The sequence below is a fragment of the Corvus cornix genome, chromosome 1, assembly GCF_000738735.6.
Source record: "Corvus cornix cornix isolate S_Up_H32 chromosome 1, ASM73873v5, whole genome shotgun sequence".
Classification (NCBI taxonomy): domain Eukaryota; kingdom Metazoa; phylum Chordata; class Aves; order Passeriformes; family Corvidae; genus Corvus; species Corvus cornix.
Window position 1 is genome coordinate 47,238,459 of NC_046332.1, and position 24,936 is coordinate 47,263,394.

At 36.8% G+C, this 24,936-nt stretch overlaps 1 protein-coding gene across 2 annotated transcripts in view; it reads right to left on the reverse strand.

Annotated features, from left to right (window-relative positions):
* Window positions 1-263: 263 nt before the first annotated feature.
* USP12 (ubiquitin specific peptidase 12) overlaps window positions 264-24,936 on the reverse strand; it is a 32,844-nt gene continuing 8,171 nt past the window's right edge. The window contains exons 2-9 of one of the 2 annotated variants that reach the window (XM_039565632.1): window positions 22,007-22,087; window positions 16,348-16,561; window positions 13,165-13,391; window positions 8,135-8,211; window positions 7,865-7,948; window positions 5,317-5,514; window positions 3,426-3,504; window positions 264-2,888 (exon numbers count right to left, since the gene is read on the reverse strand). In XM_039565632.1, coding sequence (XP_039421566.1) covers window positions 2,787-2,888; window positions 3,426-3,504; window positions 5,317-5,514; window positions 7,865-7,948; window positions 8,135-8,211; window positions 13,165-13,391; window positions 16,348-16,561; window positions 22,007-22,087 — 1,062 coding nt within the window. In that variant the 3' untranslated portion in view covers window positions 264-2,786. The remainder of the gene's footprint in view (window positions 2,889-3,425; window positions 3,505-5,316; window positions 5,515-7,864; window positions 7,949-8,134; window positions 8,212-13,164; window positions 13,392-16,347; window positions 16,562-22,006; window positions 22,088-24,936) is intronic. The other variant, XM_039565636.1, reaches the window with a different exon arrangement.

Genomic DNA, 24,936 nt, shown 5'->3' on the forward strand with positions numbered 1-24,936 from the left:
AAGAACAGTATTTAAAACTCCCTTCTCTTCTACCCCAGAATCCAAGGATTTACCAAAAAACTCCTCCTAGAGAAGTACACCACCCAAACCATGGCTGCCACCCAATGATTTCCTTAATGCAGCATATTTAAACCACTTCTCCCCCAGGGCTCAGGGCACTTGGCTTAATACAGGAAGTTCCAGATAGGTTTTTTGTTTAAAAACACTGTAAAGCACAAAAGGCAGCTGACTGACCATCTGGGCTCCACAAAGGATACAGTATGTATCTTTAGAGAACATACTTTATTTAATAGAAGTTTTTTTGCTCCAATATACAAAATAAGGGACTGTAATCCCAATTGACATTTACATAGTTACACAGCAAATGAATTCCACCATTTACAACAACTGATAACTTTCCCACACTCCTCACTGTATTACAGTCAAGAAAAAAATCCTATAATGTTTTACATGCCAATCAGTTATATTTCATATTTCTGTCTCTTTTAATTTTTTTTTAAGTTGCAGTTTCTGACATCAGTTTAATTAAGAACTTACAATTATTTCAGCTGCGCTAAAAGAAAAATGAAATATATAATTTGGAATACTATCTCAAAACCCTTATACAAAATAAAAGTCAGTATCTTATAAAAATACAGAGCAGGAGTAAAACCAGTAAAACAACAGAAATGTTTTAAATTTTGCTACGGTATAAAACATTTATCAACTAGCCTCAGCTTTTAACTACATTAAAACAAAAGAAAAAAAAAGAAAAAAAAGGAGGAAAAAAAAGACCAAATTAACAAAAGGTAATATGACAGTTGTTTTGCAATTCTGTACCTTTAGTATGCAAAGGACTTCATCCTTCTAACATGCACCATTATCCAACTGATTTACCCCTTTAACCCTTTTTCTACTGAAAGCCAAAAAGGAGTTTTAACATTATCTGAATCCTTTCAGAAAAATCCAACCATCTTTTTCTGCATCTCCCACAATATTTAGGCTTTACTTTACAATGCTGGTAGTTTAATCATGATACATAATCTTCTAAAAAAGAATTCTAGCCAAACCAAGACGTTAGAAACTCTGCGTTTTACAAAAGCGATTTGTTACAGTATGACAGTTGCTCAATAGCCCAATTTATTTAGTGACCCTGTTAAAGATTTGTTCAACTGAGTGAATAGGTGAAGTCATTTCCTGAGCTAAAAGATACAGGTAAGTAAATAGTCAGTTATAGCAGCAGACAGGAGACATTCTTTTTAAAAGTTGTAACAGTATCAATAAAATAACCTTAGAAAATTACAGTAATGTAAAAATCACTAGCTGACAAGGGAGCGACAAAGACATCCAAGACCTGATTGCCACAATCTGGAATGCACATCCAATGACCTTCCAGAAATTACATTCAGCTACTGTCAGACAACGTACTCCTAAGTGAAGAATGTCAAATAGTTCACATTTCTTACAGATCAGGTGTTTTGTCAAGATTTAATTCTTAATGCTGTTTCATACCTAAAGCAAGGTAAACTGCTTAGTTTCAAAAATTTCCACTATACAGGACTTAAATATTATTACTTTTGCAGGAATGTGGTATCTTCAGTCTCATGAAATTCCAAACCTATTTCTTCTTATTACTCAGACATAATTTAATGTTTAATGGAAACTGATGTGCTTTTAGGAGAGGAAATAATATTCTTAAAATTGTTTACTTCGATCCAAATCATTCTAATTTGCCTAGAGTATGAACCATTAACAAATCATCAAAGAACTACAAAGACCAGTATACCACCACTGCATCACCATTTCCTATTATATAAAAGATGATTTAAGTCTTCTTATATAATAGTTAGATCACTTTTTTTCACCCATTAATGAAGAGTCTATTCTAATTTAATTAAAGTACCTTGGTTAGACACCAGTTCCTCCAGAAGGAAATCTCTTCTGTGTTACTAAGTTTTTTCAGATATTGTAGTCGTTGTTTTTGTAATTTGTATTGACTCTCCTTTAACATTTAAACATGATTAGTTTTAATTCAAATTAATATATAAAATTTCCAATACTTGTTAGAATAAAGGACAATACACAAGATCCTAAGCTACAATAATTTATAAATAGAAATAAACTATTGCAAACCAAATCTTTCCCCATACGGAGATTAAAAGCCATAATCTTGACTGATTGTTCCCGATCACACATTATAAATAATGTAAGCTTCTCCACAGAAGCAAAGCATCCTTGCCTCCCTGACACCAGTTTACACCTTCAGTTAAACCACTTCCATCAAGAAGGCAATTGAGTTGGGCCCAGACATAATTTCTTGCTTATATGTTAACCCTCCAAACCTTATTCTTTCAAACTTAAGCACAGGAAACTAACTCCACAGAGAATCCTTTACCTGCTATACACAAAGTCTGTATAAAATACAGATTTCTAACGCTCCTAACTGCACCAGGCTGGCAGTGCAGTGAGAACCTGATTCAAAGGCCACTGAAGTCCATGAAAGGCTTCAATGGGCTCTGAACTAGGACCACAGAGATGGTATTCCCCAAAGGAAAGCTCCTGCAAGAGTGGCTGGTATCTCTCTTTTTGCTTATGGGATGCAGTGGAGATGTGTAGTCAGCATGATACCTGAGCAAATAAAATGAAAAAGATACAAAAGTTTTAGGAACCCCAAACTCTTTACTTAGTTGTGTGCAAACTGTGCTATTGCCCCTACAGCTCCCTGCTCTCCTGCTCTTCAGTGCTTGCTCCATTCCAGGATAGAGAAGATGTGAGACACAAAAATCTCTCTTCACTACAGCTCCCTCTCAGTCTCGAGACTGATAGAAGAGGATGTAACCAGACTCAGAGTTCTTTGAGATGTCTGATGTCAACCCGTAGAATTCTTCAATAGCTTGTGCATCTATTTTCTGTACATAAAACCACAAAAAATTAAAGTAGGAATATCTTGCATAATATACACATAAAATTAAGTTCCACTCTAAAAATTACTGTCAAACCAAATTAACTTTCATATAGTTACATAAAATAGTAAAATCCAAATAAGTCTTAAACTTGTGTTTCAGCTTCCCCTCAGCCATCACCGGCACAGAGGAGAGCAGCTATATATGTCTTACACATAAATTTTTAAATATTGTTGTAAGTATGCACAAATTCCTGTGTATTGTAAGCTAAAAATCCAATTTATCTGTATCATTATTTGTCTTCTGGCCACAGAATAGCTTATTAAACAATGGTGAAAGACAGTGGTCATCAAAAAAGGAGCTTCTTTAAGTATAAAAACCGAAATGCAATTCAAAGTGTTGTACAGTCAGACTGTAAGGCACAGCTCTGCACACACAATTATTGCTCATTTAGACTGGAGATGAAGCCTCTTTTCATTTCTGTCATTCTACTTTAAATAAACATATCCACAAGGGTGGTGCATGTGCTCTGGTTGGGCTTACCTCAACAATATCATCATCAAAAAGCAACCAAAAATCATGACTCTTCACTATTGCAATATAATGTCCTCTGTTAGGGCCACTGCAAAATAAAATTAGGAAAAAACATAAACAATAACACACATATATGTGGAAATGCATTCCATTTAATTGTTTTTTCTTGTAGAAAAGCAATACTTAACAGTAATTAAAATGGCTACCACTACAATATCTGTTTGGATGTGTCTTTTCTTCTTTATTACTCTCTACTTACATCATTTTCATAATGTGGCCTTATTTATTGTGCTAAATAAAGGATTATAATTTCAAATGAGGAATGAGCAGCACAGGTGTTGAAAATATAAATGAAATCTTAAACAGAGACAAAGAAGTGAAATCAAGAAAGCATTCTGGTATTTCATAGAGACAGAACAGATCCCAAACTTTTTCTGATCTTCAGAAAGAAAAAGGGCTGTAGAACTGCAGCTCATCTACAGTCTCAGTCATGAATGTCTTTATCTGGTCCACTGTAAACAAAAACTGAAGTAAACTGGCAGTTTAGGAGTCTCAAGAAGCTCAGCAATGAGGAGGCTCCCAGTCAAAACTGTAACAACGCTCAGCCTCTTCAGTTATGGCAGACAAGAAATTTCACCGCAACTGTGACAGAAAAAAACAACCCAGCAAAACTTTAAGTGTGTCTTACTTGTCATCAGGTTTCAAGTAAGCAAACAGTACAGTTTCTGAAAGAGCCTTACAACTGGAAGTGAAAAACTGAGTGAGAGCAGCTCTGGAGCTGCCCTAAGTGGCTAACAGCACTCACGCAGTTTTTGTGCCTGGATCAGGGAGGGAAGGCTCCCATCCCTGAGGGACATGTCTGAGTACCAGATCACCTACACCATGAAAACAGGGGTCATCTCATGCCATGGCTCTGAGAATAGAGAAGCCCCCAAGAGTGCAGCTTCAATGAAGGAGGCAGAAATGGTCAGAAGAGGACAGAATGGCCAGAAAGAATTTCCCTTAAAATCCAGAAAAAGAGTGTCCCCAGAAAGCTATGGCACAAAGGCTTATTTTCCAGAATTTTCCAATTTGAGATCTATTTATCTTAGCTCTACTCTTTACTCACTGTGAGAACACTGAGTAACTGGAACAAATTGCCAAAAGAGGACGTGAAATCAGCATTCCTAGTTATGAAACTGGGACCTGTGCAACCTAATCTAATATCAAAGTTACCCTGCTTTGAGATTTAAATATTTGACCTCACAATATATATTATTCTGTGATTTTAGATGTCAAATTGTAATTTTCACCTTTGGGGCTTTTATCTACCCAATAAGCAGTTTGTAGAACAACATGATTTTAAGCCTTGCTTGTAGAGTATAGCAAAATCAAATACGAATCTAACAGTCCTATTTTGAAGGCGATGAAACAAAGTAATCAACAAAATTCACAATATATGGATATATTTCAGAAAATGTTACTCAAGCCTTAAGAAAAAAACCCCACACCCTAAAGGAAATGCTTTATACAGTAATCTTTCTAGAATGCTTTCCTTCCAAAGAAAGCTTTTTTCTCAGAAAATGTTTTTAAATGTTATTATTGTTACATGATACTCTGCACTTCGTGGTTTGTTGTTTTTTTGTTTTTTTTTTTTTTTTTTTAACATAGTTAAGTTCATAAAAAGATTTTTAATGTGAAATACAGTTACTACTTTTCACAATGATCTGTCACAGTAACAAAGCTGTAATTTCTGCCAGGACTGGTAGTTTCTCCCCACGACACTTTTTTTCCTAAAAAGCTTTTATTTTAAGGGGGTCTTTAAATGCCATTGATTTATATGATACTGGATGCTTTGTGTTGTTCTTTTAAACACAGTTATGCTTATACAAAAATCCCTTGCCTGAAAGAGAGTTATTACCTTCCACAATGAACTACCACAGCAACAAGGTCATACATTCTGTCAGGATTGGTGGCATCTCCTGAGGTGTTAAACAAACGAAGCTCTAAAGGGAAAACTACTCTATAAGAGAGTTTTGTGTATCGATGCAGCTGATCCATGTATTTAAATCTCTTCAAATGGAGAGCTAGAATCATAGGCAGCTTTTTTACTTTCATCCTGAAAAAAGGAACAAAACCAAAAAACCAGCAGTATTTCCAATATTCATCCAAAACATTCAGCTGATATCAACAAACAAGAAACCTGTTCTATTGAAGTCTTTAAAAATCTTTGCATTACATTAAAAGAAACCAAAATAATCAGCTGTTTAAAAAATAGTTTAGCTGTGCTGCTAAAGGGAGATTTTTAACAAATGAGAGAACTGAAAATGTGCTTAAAAAAAGAAGATATAATATATAAAAACAGCCATGATGAACTCACATACTAATTTAGACATAAAGATCACATAGCACAGAATTAAATTTTTAAGTATATTTACCCAGAGCTTTCTAGAGCTTCCAAAAGCAAAACCTAGATTCCACTTGATACACAATGCAGGTATTGCAATAGTTGTTTCAGAGGTCCTGTTCCAGCTGAATTTCCCAGTACACCAGCCAAGTCAAACAAGCTTTTCAAAATGAGCTTTGTTACACCACTTTGTCACAGAAGTATTACTCCAAGTTTACCTAGCCACTCATTTCCAAGCCATTCATTTAGAATTTCCAAGGGACACAAACAGCCCACTGTTATCCACCTACCTCCTGCTACCCAAACAAGATAAGGCTGTGCTCTGGCACAATAATTTTGTACAAATGCTGCAGCAATGTTTTACGGCAGTCAAAGCCAGAAAGTGACCTAGTTTTACTGAGGGCTCACTAGCCCGTTTCCCTAGCATGGGGTATTGAGATTTCACATCAGTGCCTATGAACCCTTCTCAGCCAATCCTAGCTGGCCTGGCAGCAAATACAGACTTCCAAATCTCTGGGCAAGGAATTTGCCCATCCTAGCAGAACAACCAAACCAGAGTGCTCTGCTTCTTGGCACAGCCAAGTGCCTTAGATCAGCACAGTGCTGAGTTTTTCAAACTGCTTTCAGCCCCAAAAGGCAGCTCAAAAGTCTCTGCAACACAGGCCAGGTTTCAGACATGTCTATTAAGACCGTACTTTGAGAATGTCAGGAAATTTGTAAAAGACAACGCTTTTTCAAAAGGTAGGGGACTAGGGAAAAATTCCTTGATAACTCACCTGCCCACATGGGAACTAGGAAATGAAAACAGCTGGAGAAGGGCAGAAAGATGACAGAAGCAACTATTTTTAGGGAGAGTTATGTTTTAATTATGTTGTAGCTATAGTTTCTGCTCTGTTTTCAAAACTAAGTCCTCTCCTTATAATGTAACTGTGTTTGATATTAGGAGCTCTTTCAATGGTGAAGAAATCTGGTACACCATCTTTGCTAGCTGAGAAGACCCCATCACAGACAAACTGTTTTATAGAGATGGAAGAAAAATGTGACTGCAGTGAAACTGAACTTCAGCCCTACGTGAAACCCAAAGTATAAACAATCAAAGCTGTGTTTTGCTAATACAGAAATGCCTGCAGTACAGGTTTATGTCAACCCAGTTGATATTGGCCAGGGATCACATTACCTCCCACACAGAAAAAGAGCTCAGACAACAGAAAACAACAGGCCAGGCCTGGATTCACAACCTCTACCAGACACCAATTAGTAAGCTTAGGCAACGTGTGAAGGCAGACCTGGCAGATGAGATATGCAAAAGCTGTTTGTGCAATCTGTGGTAAACCAAATAACCAGCAGCAGTGGTATAACCAGTAGAGCATGTCAGAGTTCCCACTCCTTCAGCCAAACACTTTCTCAGATAATAAATAACCACACAGTACACAAAATGACAGGTTTTTTCAAAGGTGTAAACAAGACTAGAAGAATTATTAGGCAGACAAGAATTGTTTTTAAACATAGTGATTTTCAGGCTTCCACAGAGCTTCTGATGATTTTCAGGAGCACTGTGAAGCAGTTTAGCACAACTAATTAAACAGTTTTAAGAAATCAGAAACCCAGCTAACAACAATAGTTACAAAAAGTGCTATCAAAATGATTCTTTCAGCAAATAGAAAAATTATTTTATCTTCAAAACAAAACTAAGTTTAAAAAGTCACATGCAATCAATGACTTTTCAACATTGCTTATTATCTTTGATTAGTCACTGACATTTTGTTTTAACTTGGCTTTTTAACTTATTTTTGGTCTTAAGACCCTTCCTTTTCTCATCTGTAAAATAAATGATGATCAAAGGAGTCCCTAAATGCATTACATGGATTCTCATTACTCATGGAAATAGACACATTGAATTCTTGCAAGAGGAATGCAGGCAAGTTACTTTTAAGTGGAAGAAGAGTAGAAAAATTAAGGGGAAAAGGGTGTTCTCTCCTTGACACATGCACATGAAAGGAAATACCAGAGTATTTTCATTAAAAGCATGGGTTGTTTTTCTCCTTCCCTAAGTGGGATGTACCTTTTATGTGCTTCTTGCTTACTGCGACATTCTTCACAGTAATACTTGTATTCACTGCACAGAGTTTCTGTGTTGCTGAAACCCCTGGGCAAAAAAAGAAAGCTGTAAATGCTAGCTTTTTATATGAAATAGCCACATAAATGTACCATATGAACATAACTTTATACACCTGTATCTACATAAGATAGAACTGTCAGCTTTTAGTTTTACTTCCTGCTTTCTGGGCAACAGGTGAAGGCAAATGTCAAAAATTCAGATTTTTGTGTCTACCTTAAACAGTGAGTGATTGAAGTATTCTGCTCCACATCAACTGAAAGGTCTAAGAAGTCTTCATCCTTGCTGCTTACCTTGCATGAAAAGAAGAACCAACAGAACATAGTTAAAACAAATTATACTAGTTTGCCTCTGTTTTTCAGTACCACTTTTATTGACAGAATGCATCTTTTACCCTATAACATCCTTTTAGAAATTTTTGCAAGCGGCCTTTCTATTTCAGAGATTTGCTATAGTTTCTGATTTTGCTCAGGAATGGGGCAGTGTGTCTGAATCTCTGGGTGTAGATAATGCTAGTTGTCATTACGCTGTGATTTCAGATCAACAATATTAATGCCAAGCTTCTTCTACACGTCACATTTTTCAAAAGAACAGAATCTTCTGCTGAGCGCTTTCACTTCTGTTCCTCTCCTCTGACTCCCTTGAACTGAAAGTTATGTATTTGCATGCCATAATGAACCTAATAAACAGCACGAATATTTTGAAGCTTCTTCCTGGTTAGATTCATACTCTTAAAGGAACAGAAGACAGTAAATTTGGCAAATGAGAACTTGGGGCTTGGTCTGATAGAGGCAGAATAGTAGCCAATTCTCACAAAAATGTAAGAATAACAAGTGAAACAGAATATTCTAGAAGCAGAAAGTAAATTCCACCACAAATCCTGACAAATGATGAAAAAAGCCACAGCTGCCCTGAAAACCAACTATATCATTGAAGTTTTAGAAAACAGTCATGTGCAACCTTTTGTCTGCTAGTGTCTCCCCTCTGTATCTAAAGATACTCAATGACACTCATGAGAATATCCTCTGCCTAGATACAAAAGTAAAGGCTTTTAGAAAATATATCTGGCTGCAGTTTCTTGACTGAAAGCAGGAAAAGTGAAATGGCTACAGGAGAAGTAATGTAAGCTGATCTTTTAAACATATGAGATTCATGTTCCTTTTGGAAATTCAACTCAGGATTAAAAAAAAAAAAGTAAAGTTGCTCTCTGATAATCAAGAGATGAGAAACACACAGCTCCTAAGGGCGGCATACTTGGAGAAAAAAAGAAAAAAGCAGGTGGTCAAGACAAGTATTTTTGAGAATTAATACCATAAGGCAAGTCCAAAAACTCATGAAACTTAAGTTGAAAGCTTCTGTGAGAGGACTGGGCTCCCATTGTTCTGTACCTAGTCTTTCCAAGAGTTAAGTGTGCATGTAAAAAACTGCCACTATGTCAGTACACATCATTTCTACTGCAATATTCAGATGCTCACTTTCAGAGAGATGACAGAACACATATGGAAATCTTTCAAAATGTTTAGAATGGGAAGAAAAAAGCCACCTGCATCTTCAGTGTGCTGCACATTTCCTGAATCCAGGGATGTACTATGGTTTAGTTGTGTGGACAATTCTTCAAAATATCCCATTGCCAATCACTCTTGGGATTATCAGACCTTACTTCTTTTCTTTATTACTCTCTATGACTCTAATGACTGGTGGAAGTCCTTATAACTGAGGATTAAGAATGGCTCAGGAAAAAAAAAATCAGTTCTAGAAAATATTCTGCTGCTGCAGTCTTCAGCTAGGACAGCTGGAATTAGGGAGTCATGTGATCAGTGTTATTCAGACACGCAATTAGATAATTCTTCCTCCTTTGGTCTAATCAAAGAAAATTCTGCAAAACAATACAGATTTCACAGGCAGCTTTATCCCACGCAGAAGCTGTAAGGGCAGAGAAGATATGGAGAGGAGGGAAGGGATGTGTTGTACTTGGTTAAAAAGAGATTGGTATTGAAATCAGAAGTTCACAAAAGGACAATTTCCATTCTCTGTGACAATATGGCCTTAAAAAACCACACTCCAGCTAGCCAGTCCATTGTGCACTTAAGATCATGAGGAACCATTAAAGGCCTTATTGCAAGAACAGCCAGGTTGATTTTTTTCTATTTATGTTGGTAGTTCATGAATTGCTTTCCCTAATTTTTAAGATTCTTTGAGCCTTAGTATTTGAACAGATTTTTCTAACATCAACTCATAAAGTTTAAATTAAAAAAAAAAAAAATTAAAAGCCACTCTGCAGTCTTACGAGTCCCCCCTCCTGTAAAGGCTCTGTTTCAAATAAACATCACTGAGCTTCTTAGACTACGACCACCAATGCTATGTTCTTCAATCATCTGTAGAATGAAAAAAAGATGGGCATGATCAGAAAACCTCATCACCTGCAGAATTGAGCCCTGATGCGTTCAAAAAGCTGTCTGAGTGCTCCTAACAGGAACATCTGAGTAATAGTGAGGAATTTGGATGTTGCAGTGCTCTGGCTGAAGAGGATGGTGTGCTGTTCTCATGTCAAGGACATCACCTGCACCCACACAGCTCAGCTGTACTCTGATGACCAAAGCTGTGCAGAACAGAAAGCTCAGAAGGCTGACACTCACAGAATCCATTATTTCTTACAGCTGGGAATTTCACTGGCAATGCGAATCTGCGCACTGGCAAAGAGCTCTTTCAGCTACAGACTCCCATGTGTTCTAAGACAGAAAGCAGTTTTTAAAGAAGCTGAAACAAAATGTGTGACTTATTTTGGTTTTAAAAAAAAGAGAAATGAAAATCAGACAGAGTTAAAGGTTCTATAGTACTCATGAAAGAGAGGACACTGAGATTTTCCTTATTGCCTTCTCTCAGTCCAAAGCAGGATTGAGCCAAAGAATTGTATGCCTTGTAGAGTCATTTGAACCCAAGAGCAAGACCATCACCTGGAGATTGATATGGTGGTTTTGACAATTTCCTATATTTCTCTGTAGAAGTACTGGCCACATTTAGATGTTGAAATTTAATCTTAATGAAGCCAATTACATTATTTTCTGATTTACTGTTATTCTTCCTTAAACTGTGAGAGAAATAGGTAAAACCAATTAACTTCTAGATAATTTCTATAAATTAGCCATAAAATTTACATTCACTTCATCATTCTGCCTCTGTCGAGGAAGGGTGAAAGCATTACAAAGAGGAATCACATTAAAGCATGTAAAGGCAACTTACAATCCTTTTTGTAACATATTCATTTAAGACTGTGGCTTGATTCACAACACAAATCTTTGTTAAAGCATCTTATCTATGTTCCTTATACTCCACTGTTCATACTTAGACTGAGGATACATCTTGAGCCAGTTCAATTTTTATCGTTAAGACGGGCTAATGAAACAGCGTATCCTGGAAAGATGCTCGTTTCCATAACCAGGACAACTAAAATTAGAATAAATATTTTGCTCATTTTAGGAACATTGAGTAGGTTAGTCCAGTTAGAAGATAACCATTGTCACTTTGAGCAAAGATATATGTTATGCTTTATATATTTACATATGCAATAAATTTCCAATTTAAATTAAAAAATATACTAGGGCTATTGTCGTGTCATTAAGAAGCAGTAATTCATCTTCTACATGAGCTATTTTCCAAGTACTCCTAACATTTTAATTTATATTTCTAAACACAGAAATAATCTAAATGCCAACAGCTTCTAATAAACATAAAACCAATCATATATACTCACTATATTTGAAAATAAAACACTTTTCACAGTGATATTACCTATTAATGTGCCCAAATGGGTTTCTAAGTGCTCATTTTCAGATCACTGTTTTAGACACAAGCTGATATACTAAAAAGACAGAAACTGATAAAATAGTTTCCAGATTACTTTGATTATCATCTTGTTCAGCAATAGCTGAATATTTCTATTAGCAATAGCTAATAGGAAAAAAAAACCTGAGCAGTGTTAGTAGAATTCTCAGAATTGTGACAGGCCTGATAACTAATAAAATATGCCAGCAAAGAGCATATCAGTGTTTTAAAATTGCATTAAGGACGGTACCTAGATCAAAATCCTGACAGCAGCAATCCATTATGCCACAGTGAGGAAAGGCAATGATGTCAGTTGTGTCAAAAGACTTAAGCTAAACTCATGTTTCAAGAAAAAAAAACAACAACCAGTTCAAGAACTAGAAGAGAAGCAACTGACAGCTGACAAGAAATACTTATTAGGGAGGGGAAATCTGCCAGAAAAGAAAATGTGGTAACTTGGAATCACCACCTAAATAACTCATAGTCTGCAGTTACATTATACATGACATTATGAAGTTCTTTCTTTGAAATAAAAGAGGTGGGTATTTCTAGAAGACTGAGAAATTGCATGTGAAATATACAGATTTGATGAATTCCTCCTTTCCGATGTCATGCTGACATATCTGCATTACCTAATTCAGTTAAAGAAAATAGGAGCACAGTCATTTAGCTTTTTTACAATCTCTAAGGAATAGAGATGACAGAATTACTGTAATTTTCAAACTGTGCTGCTTTTACTCTTTCTCAAGCTGGTAAAATTCAATTTTAAGTTTTTAGGAAATACATTCTATCTCTTATTGTAGAACTTCTCAAAGAATATTTTTGTATAGCATACTCAGAGAAAGAGTTTATTTTTCAGGGTGTAGTACTAGAAGAATTCCTCTGGACAGACATTTAGGAAAGGATTACTTTTTGTGAACGTGCAGGTATGTTTTTTGAGAATCCCAGTCTACTATCCTAGTGCCAAAAGCCAACCATCTTGATTTCAATGGCTTTAAATTTAAAAACTAGGAATCCATGGAAACTGATTGACAATACTTACTTATGGGATGTATCACTAAGCATGACATTCAGTTATTAAGACATTAAATTTGAGAAGAACCTCACAACCCTCAAATTACAGATTTTTATTTTGTTTAAGAATGCATCACTTTAGAATTTTCTGCTCTAAACTTTGAAGGTGATTATGATCACACTGACAAAAAAATCCAACTGGGATTTTTCCTAATATTGAACATGTGTCTTTTCCTACAATTCATGCACCAGCTGCTAGAATGTTCTCACTAAGAAGGAAAAACTGCAAATATCCCCACAAATATAAGATCACTAAAGAAAGAAACTAATCTAATCTGTCAGGCTGCTGGGATAAATGAATCGTGAAGCATGCTGTTCGGAAACACGGCAGAGTTCACATGAAGACTTACAGTTTCACAGGTAAGACATCTGGTTTCATTAGTTAATGTTCCCTGAAAGATTTCGTGCACCCAGGTGGGGTCTGGCGGGCTGTTGTTCTCAGTGTCCACGTTGCCATTAGGCAGGCGCCCGTTCTGCTTCTCTTGTTTTCTTTCCTCTTGCAAGATGTCCGCAATGGTATTTAACAGATAGTTCAGGAACTCGTGCGCATCCTGCTGCATGTAGTTATCAAAAAGTTCTGCCAGATAAAGCAGAAGGTGTTGCAATTGATTGGTTAGTGCTGTACTACAGGTAAGTTTTAATTTAAGAGTGTCATATTTCAAAACCAGTCCTTTATTTCACATCTTGCATCATTCATGGCAATACAACACCAACCCAAAATGCCTACTTGATAAACTAAGTCAAAAAAACGGGGTGGGGAGAGGGGACAGCAAGTCAGCTTGCATTGGCAGAAATCACTGGAAATTACCAGAAGACTGCAAGAAAACCAGGGCACAATTCAACTGCCTAAACACAGGTGTACGTGGAGTGCCACCTGAACTTGTATGGGTCATCCTGTCCAGCCTCCAGATGCCACTGCATCTCCTACAGGGGCTATGGTATCTCTGCCAAGCTTAGGTCAATGTCTGGGATAACACGGATTTAATAATTACTTCTTTTCTGTCTGACCAGGAACTGCTAAGAGGAAATGTACCTGCCTATTTAAAAAGCATTCTATATCCCCAGCTAATATCATACAAGTCTTTTATTGTGCAAGTACTTCACTTTGCTGGCAGTCCAAGAATGTTCTAAGAGACATGTCTTCAGTACAGGAGTGGAAAGATGAATGAAAAAGATACTCAGTGAAGCTCAAGTTTTGAAATGCATACAGGGACTCCATGGCAGCTTTACTGTCACTTACCTGATGGCACCCAGAAATAAACAGAAATAGAAAAAAAGTCCAGGGTTATTAGCTAAGTAGGGAAATCCTGATGCTAATCTAGGTAATTTGGAGAGGTTAAGTAGTGCAATAGGTCAGGCAAGAGTATGAACCATGTAGTTTACTTAATGAACTACTACAGTATTTTTGAGACGAGTAAATTCAGTCTAGCCAACTGCAAGGTCTTTATTTGATCAAGTAAATCAAGGCAGAACAAGAGCTACAAGTCTCTTGAGATAAAAGACTTCAGAGGTTCTTCACAGTGTAGTATCACAGGCCTCTCAGGGCTATGTGCCCAGTCAGTAATTAGCATTAATTACAGCAAAATGAAAACTACAACAGATTGCTCATTTTACAATTAGAAGAACTTCGTGCAAATATTAACAGTATACCTTGAGCTGACTTCAAGACAGCAGCTGCTTCCCAGCCAATTAAACTTTAAGGTCATTAAATAGAGAAACACAGAATTGATAATTGAGTTCCAACCCCCCTGCTCCGGACAGGGCCACCTTCCAACGAGGCCAGGTTACACAAAGCCCCATCCAACCTGGCCTTGGACACTTCCAGAGATGAGGTATCCACAGCGTCTCTGGGCAACCCGTTCCAGTGCCTCACCACACTCACAGCATGAATTTCGTCCTAATACCTAATCTAAACTTGCCCTCTTTCAGTTTAAAGTCATTCCCCTTGTCCTGTCACTACACACCCTTGTGAAAGGCTCCTCTCCAGTTCAGAGATGTATAATACATGCATGTTGTATTCAGACATTGAAAATAAAAGATGGAGCAGCAGCTTTGTAGTCTGGAATACGTTAAAACTATGTCCTCAGTTATCAGTTATAGCTGGATACAAACTGGAAGACACTCTAGATTGGTGTTGCACACCTACCCGATTCTTAAACTTCTTTAAGGCTCAAAATTATATACCTTCACAATAAGTACTTAATAGCATATATGATACCCATGTAATTGCAGCCTGAATGTAGCTATTTATTTGTACAAAAGGTGAGAGTATCATCATTAAAAGAGACCCAAAAAGAAAACAAGGGTTGAACTTCCATATGTGACTTCTCTACTGAAGGTTTTCCAACTGCCTTGCCCTGTGCAGAATTTTAGCAGCGTGACATAATTACACATTACAAAGAACACTTTCTAAAATGAACTTAATAGCTCCTGTGGTTTGCTTTCTGCTTTCCATCTGAATGATTCTCTGCATTTGTTATAATGAACTGTTTCTGCACCTGTATCAAACACAAGCACACTTACTTGAGTAGAAGTGCCAAAGAAGGGAATTCGAGTTTCCTATGCTGCACAGGCAAGTACCGCACCCAAGAGCTTTTTTTTAACAATAACATTACAACTCACGGTGTGCATTTGCTGGAACAGCCGTGTCAAACTAGGAATGTCATGATAATATTTTATTTCTTGTTTTTACGACAGAGATAGTCATCATACCATTTAAATGCTTTTTAAGTCTCCATTCATAGCCTTGGAAAGATTGCAATAGTGTGAACATATCTATCGCAGCAGTGTTAAGTACAGTACATCAGTTTATTTAAATACAGTAATTACTTCTTAAGGGAAAAAAAAGTTGTAGTTTTATAAAAATGCATCCAAACTGAGTAGTAGATTACAAGGCTTCATTTCTATTTTAACATCAAATCATTTACTAAAACATTCTGACCAATTAGCCCTGCAGAGAAGAAACAAGAAATGTGAAAAATCCCTAGAAATCTCTTGAAATTTAGGATAACAATGACATTTAAAAAACAATTTGCCAAAACTACTTAGTGGTTTTAAAATTAATTAATTCTTTAAAAAGTAGGTCAAATTGCATATTGCATAAATTCTAAATCAATTTAAAAATGGTGGGGGGTTTTAAGCTAGATTCTTATGGACAAGTCTTTCTACACATTCAATCTGGGAGACTGATTCCTCCATTCAAAAAGTATTTTCTTAAAACAAAGGTCTTACAGCGAATTTTGATTACAAATTTAAAACTCACAGAGAAACAAAACTAGCAAGAAATTTCATAAGCAGCCAGTGACAATATGACAATACACTTTAGCTCTACATGAGGGGACAGAGAGACACAAGGATTCTCTCTCAAAACTGCTCCAGGGTTACATCCTTATCCTGGGGCCACCTCTTGTTTATACTACAGCACCAAGAACACTTTCTATGTGTAACAAATATATAGGTATTCCACTATGTAAACTTCAGAATTAAATCATAATTGCTGCACTTATTACACAAGAAAAAGAAAAAAAAGTTACCATTTTCTTTTCGTAATCTTGTTATAAATTTCTTGGGAGGTATTACTCCAACTTTTTTCTTCTGGGTGGCTATACTGTGGAAGAGATCTGCTAAGCATGTAAGGAGATTCTCTTTTTTTCTTGGCTGACTCTTGTATGCTAAGACTTTGTCTCGAAATGGTCGACAAAAATAAAGTGCCTGGAGAACCGAATTGCAGTAGCACGTATTCCCAAACTACAAAACAAAAGACAGATCTATTAGTTTGCATTGTATTATGGTAGAGGGGTAAAATGAATTCCAAACTATAACAGAGTGCATAAGCAGGGGCCAACTTCCTGCAAGATGTTTCTTCCTGACTTTAAGGTAGAAAAACATATTAATATCACACAAAGGATTACCAAGTAGGTAAATGCACGAAAAACTTTGGTAAATTTGAACAATACTATTTAATTTTGTCTCACTTAAAATTTAACTTATTGGTAATATTTTACATCTATTTGGGTCAAAATGTTCAAACAAATACCCCCAATTTCACAGCTACCAAAATATGCCCAGGTAAAAGTATCTCTCTGTCTACCACACATCAGCCACAACAGCAAAGAACAGGCACAGCATGACCTTGAACTGTGAAGAAATTCAGCTGAAAATACAGTCAGACACTACAGAAATTAGATTCTCCAAATCTTAATAGCTGCCATTGAAGTCAGAAATAACTACTGTAACCAGTTCCCACATTTTCAGTTCTTGTTCCAGGGTGACAAGATTGATTTAAGGAAACTCCTGAATGCCAATGTGACATGGTTTGCTCAGGATTCAAAGCTATGGCAGTTGGTAGCTTGAAATCAAGATTGCAAGGAAAGGAGAGCACAATTTGGATGTGCACACTTTGAAGGAGGCAAGCCACTGGACTGAAAGGAGAAAGCAGAGTCAGCAGGAAAAGCATCAGTAACCCACTTTGTACCAGGACACTACAGGTGGGACACTCCAGATGTCCCCCTTCCCCAGACTCCTTCAGGCACCTGAGATCACTGACACTGTCTGCAGCTCACCCCAACACTGCAAACGTCCCCATCACATCTCTGAAGGCGTTGTGAGCTGTCAGTGGATAAAGCCATTCTAATTTTATGCTGCCATTCTAATTTTATGCTGCCCTCCTCCAGTGAAACCTATTATCCAACACTGAAAGTGTGGGAAACATCTTTACAAGGCACTCAGCAAGTAATCCAATCTTTCAGCTGCAGTCACGCAACCTGCAAATGGAAGCACGTACTTACGACACACATTCTGCAAAATGTGGAAATAACATTCGGATTTACGTTATATAAAGACAGCAGCACATACAGATAGCAAATTCCGAGACTTCATTATTGTGATGGGGAAACTTATGTGGCAAAGACAGCCTTTAGAGCTATTTTAAGAGCAGGTTCCTTCAATAGAGAAAAAGAGCTAAAAGCCTTCACATCTTAGGAATAACAGGGAAGTAACTACTTTTTGCTCTCTCCCAATTAAGACAAACAAGATGCATTGCAAAAATGCAATTTCATTACAAAACTTAAAAATTAATTACTTTCCTCTATTTTAAACTAATGGAATTTGAAGAACTACTTTCTAAATAACCAAGACACACTCAAAGAATAAGTAAGAAGCATGTTTAAAAAAAATATTAAGATGTCATTAAGGTATCCATATTAAAAAGTGATGAGTTTAAAATACATTATTTTTCTTTATTTAGGCGAGGAAACTGCTTATATTAGCTTCTTTGTGGTCCAAATCCACAAACAAGTCAATGAACTTAAGAGAAAAACTAGGGCTTTTTACCTTAAAGGAAGCTGATGAATCACACAGTAGCTTCTGACAAAGCATTTAATATTGTAAGCTATTTTTGAGTTTATAATTAGAAACTGCCATAAAAAGAGAACTACATTAAAAGGTTAAGAAAGTTCTTAAAGTTTAATCAAATTGGAAAAGTGCTAAAATTTCTACAGCAAGTGTCAAAAGATGAAAAGCAAGCAAATTAGAAATTTCATGAGATTCCAATTTTAAAAAGGAGCAGTCTGATAATAAATTAATTAGGAAGGCAACCATGCAGTGAGAGACAAACAAAATATGAAGACCTCAGAACACTGAACAAAATTCAGATTAATTTAATATGAATGTATGTTAACCTACATGCCTGTGAGTATGAAATAAAAGCAACCAGATTAAGTTCATAAAAGGCTTTCTCTGACCAAATTCAGAAACACAGCAGGCAATAGAAGAATGTTTGAAAGCAAACTCCTGAAGAAAATTTAATTAGTTCACATTTGTTTTATCTCTAAAGCATCAGTCTTTATCACTTCAAAACTCAAAATATTTTTAAAATAAATGCTTCCAATCATTAAAAAAATTAAAATGGCACCTGTACTAAACAACATGGGGGAAAAGGCTGGGAAGCTTCTAGACGATGCAAATACTCAATTTGATAAATGAATACATTCTGGTCTTACCACCATTATTACTTTAGTTCCCATCTTTGACTCCACTACAGAGAAACACCCAACACCTTGCTGCAGTCTCCCCATCCTCCCACCACCCACTCGACACCTATACTCTGCTTTCTAATCCTGGGTCTCCAGCACTGGGCTCTGCTACGTCCTCCTCCCCACTCCAGCCAGCACTGCCTCAGAGCCACAACACCTGGGAATGCAAGCCCTGCACTGTGTAACTTCATGCTTGGCCAGCCAGCCCCAGAACAGCAGTAAAAAATATAAGAAAGACCATCTTACACTGTGTACTTCTAAGAGATGCAAAAAAATCCACATTTTCTCTTATTATCAGTTCATACTGTTCTTCTGTACTAAATTCTGAGAAATCAGACTGTTTCCTTTCACAAAAATACTGCATTCTCTACATTTTACACCCCCCCCCCTTTTTTCTTTTAAATTCTGAAATCAAAGTTACAGCACCTAAACCTATATGTAAATAAGAAGAATGAGACAGTAGGGTAAACAAAGACACTGCAACAAAACCACTGCACATCCATGAACACTTATAGTTTACTCTTCTGATGCCCATACAGCTGGGAAGAAATGTGGTTGTTGAACCCCATTCAACAAAGGGATTTACAAGAACTTAGATCTGCTTGAAACACTGTCTTTGTGCAGCTCTAGGGTTCCTCCTAGCTCTGATGTACTGGCAGCTCTAACAACTTCTCCTTGTTGCCATGGGCCACTCCATTAGCATAGGATTTCTGCAAAACACACGGATCCACTGCAAGGGACTGAATAACCAAACCTTCTGCTCTACAAGTCTGGTAAACTGCTGGAGAGTTCCCAGAGCGGCTCTTTGAGATTAAATATCTTATTTCATGCTCACTGGATAAAATGATTGATTTAATTTGTGAAGCACATAGATTTGACTAGTTTGCATTACTGCACTGAAGAGGGAAAGAAGAATGATAAGCAGACTTGATGATCCTGGTTGTCCATATGCATGGGACATCACACTACTAACACTTTCATTTTACCACATATCTCACATATTTCCTGCTGATTTAGTGAATGGTATTGCCCCTCTAAGATGAATTTTCCATTCCCATCAACCATCTGGTCATCCATATGTTTCCCATAATTGCCCTTTCTTAGGCCTTCTTTTACCTCTCAAACTGTTTTTTCAGCAGATCCTCTGAACAATCCCTAGATTCTACCACAAAGCTGGAAAAGAGATAAGACAGTGCTTCTGCCTCCTCTTCTTTTATGCTGCCTCTGGATAAATTGACAGAGCTCTGTTTCAGGATTGTCATCTTTATCTAAAATGCCTTTCTGTATTCCAGACACCTCAAATGGCTAGCTATCACACAGTTAGAAGAAAGCTACTGACTTACACATCATTTCACTTTTTTCTATTACTCTGGACAAAGCTAGGACAAACAAAATCAATGAACAAATTAGAAAAATTTAGCAGTAAATGTTAATGAACATCTAGGAGATTCACTTCTTGTAATTGCTACCAAAAATTAGAGAAATCAATGAAGGCAAAAATTGTGATTTCTATTGCTTCTCAATCTAATAGTACTAATTTATTATCTAATTATCTAGTATTTCTTTTCATCATCATTATCTCTGTCATTCTTTCCAGTCATTGGCCACAATTTGTTACTTTCACTCTTCCTGGCAGACTTACATGCTGCGGGCTTATCACACATTCATGGTGTATATGTGCTGTGTTAGTAAACACAACCTGCAGAACAGATCTAAAACCATTCAGGCATCACCATCACTGAATTTCCTTAGCTAACCACTGTACCTGAAAACCAGCACCAGTGTGCCATAAATGTAACAGATCCCATTTTATTATTTGTTACAATTCAGAAAATTTTAGTCCATAAAATTTTATTGTTTGAAGCTAAAATAAGCAAAATTCCTGCAGTAAACAGAAAGTTAAAAGCACTCTGATATATTGTAGTTGTCTGTCTCTTATGTGCATGGTTGAGGGCTGAATGACACATATTCCCTCAAATTTCTACTCCCTCTTGAGTACAAAAAGCCAGAACTTGTTGATATTCATTACATATTAGGAGGACTGTCCTTTATTGAACCTCCTCTTAAGGGTACAAACTATGTAAAAAAACTTCAAGCTTAGGTGTGCAATACAATTTCACTGTTAAGTCTTAAATCCTCTCTGGACTTGGACAAGAAATTGGGAAAAACAGTTTATCTGTCAACAGAGTAAGAGATTTGCAAAAACCTGTTATTGCAAAAATGGAAAGCCTAAGCTCAGCTGCAGAACTGACAGGTATGAACAGTGAAACTCCTGAATTTCCTCTTCTGATAACGCGGCATTTGGAGGGTATTTCAGCTTTCATGAGAAAGAAAAAGAAATCACTTAAATTTAAGTGGTGGTATTTTGAGATGCATAGAAGTCAGCTTATCAGTGTTTACAGACTCCACAGTGCATGCTCGGATTAGAGACTCTTGAACCAGGTCAGTGCTAAGCACCTGGAGGTAGAGACACATTCCAGCACCAGGACAATGTTTAAATAATCAGTTTCATTAAGAAAAGCCAGACAATAGCTCTTGTTAGACCAGCTTGCTCAAACTATGTAGTTTCTGAAGCCCCAATAAAGGGAATAATATTTCATATCAGTACAATGCAATTTCTAACAAAATATGTTTTTCATCAGTAATACCAGAAATTAAAGTTTATGTCATTCCTTAAAACCAATTATTGATTTAAACAATCTAGGTTTTTTTTTTCACCACTGCTTTCCCCTTTGGGCTGTGTTTTTTTTTTTAATCTTAATACAAATAGCAGACATAAATACTTCATATCATCAATAGTCTTTCACAAGATTTTTTTTCTTTTTATGTATTTATTTTACTTCATTGGCATATTATGAACAACAAACTACATATTTTAAATAGCCTTCTTAAGATTTAGACATTTTAATAACATGAAAATGATGTAAAAGTTACCCTACAACTAATAAAATGAAATGAAGTATTCAATAGAAAGCCCATCTCAACAATTCAGTAGCATATTTCAATGAACACCCTAAGTACTGAAACACATTTCAATAGAATGAATATCCAGTGACTACATCTTTCATATTTTTAAGTATTCACTCATCATTACAGTCTTGTTATTTAACAAACCCATTCCCTGTCCTTTCAAAGCAGTAAGTTACGGTCTGAAACTCACATTAACCAAACCAAAATAGTGCTCATTGACTGGAAATTGTTCCGGACCAATCTCTTTCTCCAAAGCTGAGGCATTGGCGCCCTAGAAGAAAATCAAAAGTAGCAAAATATTAGAGTGGCAACAGTGAATTTAAGCTGCTGAGGAAAAAGAAATTTTTGGCAAGGATAAATGATCAAAACCAATTAACCACCCATAAAAAACCCCTGCAAAACACACTGATTACAACTAAAAATTACCTTAGAGATGTTTCCAAATATGTTCTGTCCAAAAACATCTCAAAGTTATATAATTTTCACATATTTTCATGCAATTACACTGTTTTGATGTTCTGTACTTATTATTTTCAGAGTCGAATTACTTTAATAGCACTTGCACTAATGCAGGATGCAAAGCAGGTCATACAAGGCCCACTGGCAAGCTCCTTCTAACAAGTCTAACTTGCATTCTGTAAAGCACACTTCAGAAGAAATTAAGAGATGCAGATTGTTCATAAGTCTGTTCCACTTACACTGAAAACACAAGCTGTACAAAGTGCTTTGCTAAACACCTTGAACTTTGTAAAACTAAAAGACAATGCAGTACAGCTACTGATGGTGTGCATTACAAAGGCTGCAGCCTTTGCCCAAAAAAATCTGTTGGGTCTGATCCTCAAAAAGAAGCCAGAGCAGGTAACTTTGGTTATTCTGTGGGTGTTGACTGAACTGGAGCAGTAAACACTGGGTTTCAAAGGAAAGTGTTGTTTTCTTTTTTATTTAGAGACAGAAAAACCTCTATGCTGGAAAATTCAGAGAACAAAAAAACCCCCAGCTTTCTATGAGCTCTTACACTGATTGCTTTTAGAGAAATGGAAACACATGCAACTTTTTGCACACAACAAAACTGATATCTATCTATCTCTCTCTCTCTCTCCTATGGGACTAATACATGAGCATGAATATTCCAGCAAGTCTAACTGCAGCTAAAATAGCACATAATATACAGCAAAGAACCTTAAAACCAGGTGCAACTCCCTCCCAACAAGTTCTTTCTTTACACCAAAGATATAGCAAATAGCCCTTACATAGGCTATCACAACAATTAAATTAAATCAAAATCACAGAGTGCACTAAAAACAGCACACAGGATTGCACAGATTAACTACAGACAGGAAGAAGTGGAACAGAATGAAAACTAGAACTGTATCAAAATGTATACAACGTGGCATCTGCCATGGTATGACCCTGGTACTGCAGAACTTTACAGAAACTACCTCAGCAGTTCTGAAACTGGAAGCACATGCTCAAAGGCCCATTAGGAGGTACCAACTTTAACTAGAACAGGGCAAAAGATAGCAAAACTCCACACTTGAGACACTACAGCTCTTCTCCATTCACAGCACGGCCCCAGCTGCTTTCACCAGTCACATCCCCTCCAATTACCCAGTTTGATAAAGTCTCTCCATTACTGGGGATTTAGCTGCAGGGCTTATTACTTAGAAGCTGCTCTCAAATGGAGATTATAGTGGTGAGGAAAAGGGGTATAAACCCTCATTTAAGATTAAAGCACTCTGTGACTCTGAATATTTAGTTTTGCAGCCTTATTTAAATGTACCCACAAGCTCTGGCAAGGTGAGTATTACAAATAAACCAGGAAAAAGAAGGAACTGTGGTGGCCTTTTATACTATTGTTAAAATCTCTACTTCTTTAAAAATAAATTCAAGAGCAGGCTTAAGGAAATTCCTTCTCTTTTCGAAGCTAGGGTGGAGTAGCTGCTTTATTCTATATTTGAAAGGAAAATATTATGATACAAACATTGATGTTTCTGTTTGTACAGACCTGAACACTGTATTTAGTTTTCTAGCACAATAAAGATCCAACCTGGCAATAAGAAAGACATGCTGAGATACTACAAGATTGTCATGGTTTTCCAATTATTCAAAGGCGCTTCATTCAAGGCTCAGACTTTCACATGATTTCAAAGCACTGCATCATCTATGTTTGAATGCAGTTGTTTATGAATGTTAGTACAAACCAGCAGGGATGTTTTACACCAATATAAAACCCTCGAGCTACTCAGACTTCCCTTTACAGCTCTCTTTTTGTCTGTCATACAGGATCTATCTCTCCCTCCAAAGCGATCATTTATACTGTGCACAGTGTATTGGTTGCAAAAGCAGAAACACAGGGAGACTACACTAAAATGCACGTTCACAACTGACCCATAAAAGCTATTTTAAAACCTAACTACCCCTTGCTTCAAAATGTTTCCCAGCTGTGATTACAGTACATGTTATCAGTCTCAGCTGACTCTTCCATCATGCAAATACAGATGCAGGGGGGGAGCACTGCAGGACCACCAACTATTACGGTACTATATCACCTCTTGGACATGAGGACAGCAGAGGTTTAAGGCAGAAGTGGGAGTGTCTCTCTTTTCATCAGCCAAGTCGGACTTACTGGACTTGGGAACTAGACTCAGGAAATTTCAGGCTGTGCTCTATGCTGAGGTACTTCAGATAATTGATTCCTCTGCCACTTAAATGGGATCGCCGGGGAAAATCCCCAAATAAATCCCTCTTCTTTGGGGGGCTCACTTAATAACACATACAACAGGTGTTCAGTCCTCACACTGCAACCTGGCTTTGATATTATATAGGGGACAGAAGGGGACATCAGTAAGTTTGGTCAGTACCTCCACCTCCAATTTCCCTTGTCCTTCTGAGGGGAAGCACACAAGGTCATTACCCAGAAATGAGAAGGAACAGAGGCACAGCAGAAGTCCAAAACACTAATAATATTGCAGTAGTACTAGGATTTACCACTTTTTGCATTGTATCAGTGTAAAAGCTATACAGCTACACAACCTAGCAGTGCCTTACATTAACCCCCTTCCAGCAAAGAGATACAGGCACAGAAAACACGAATTTCTCATAGCTGATGAAATACACCTT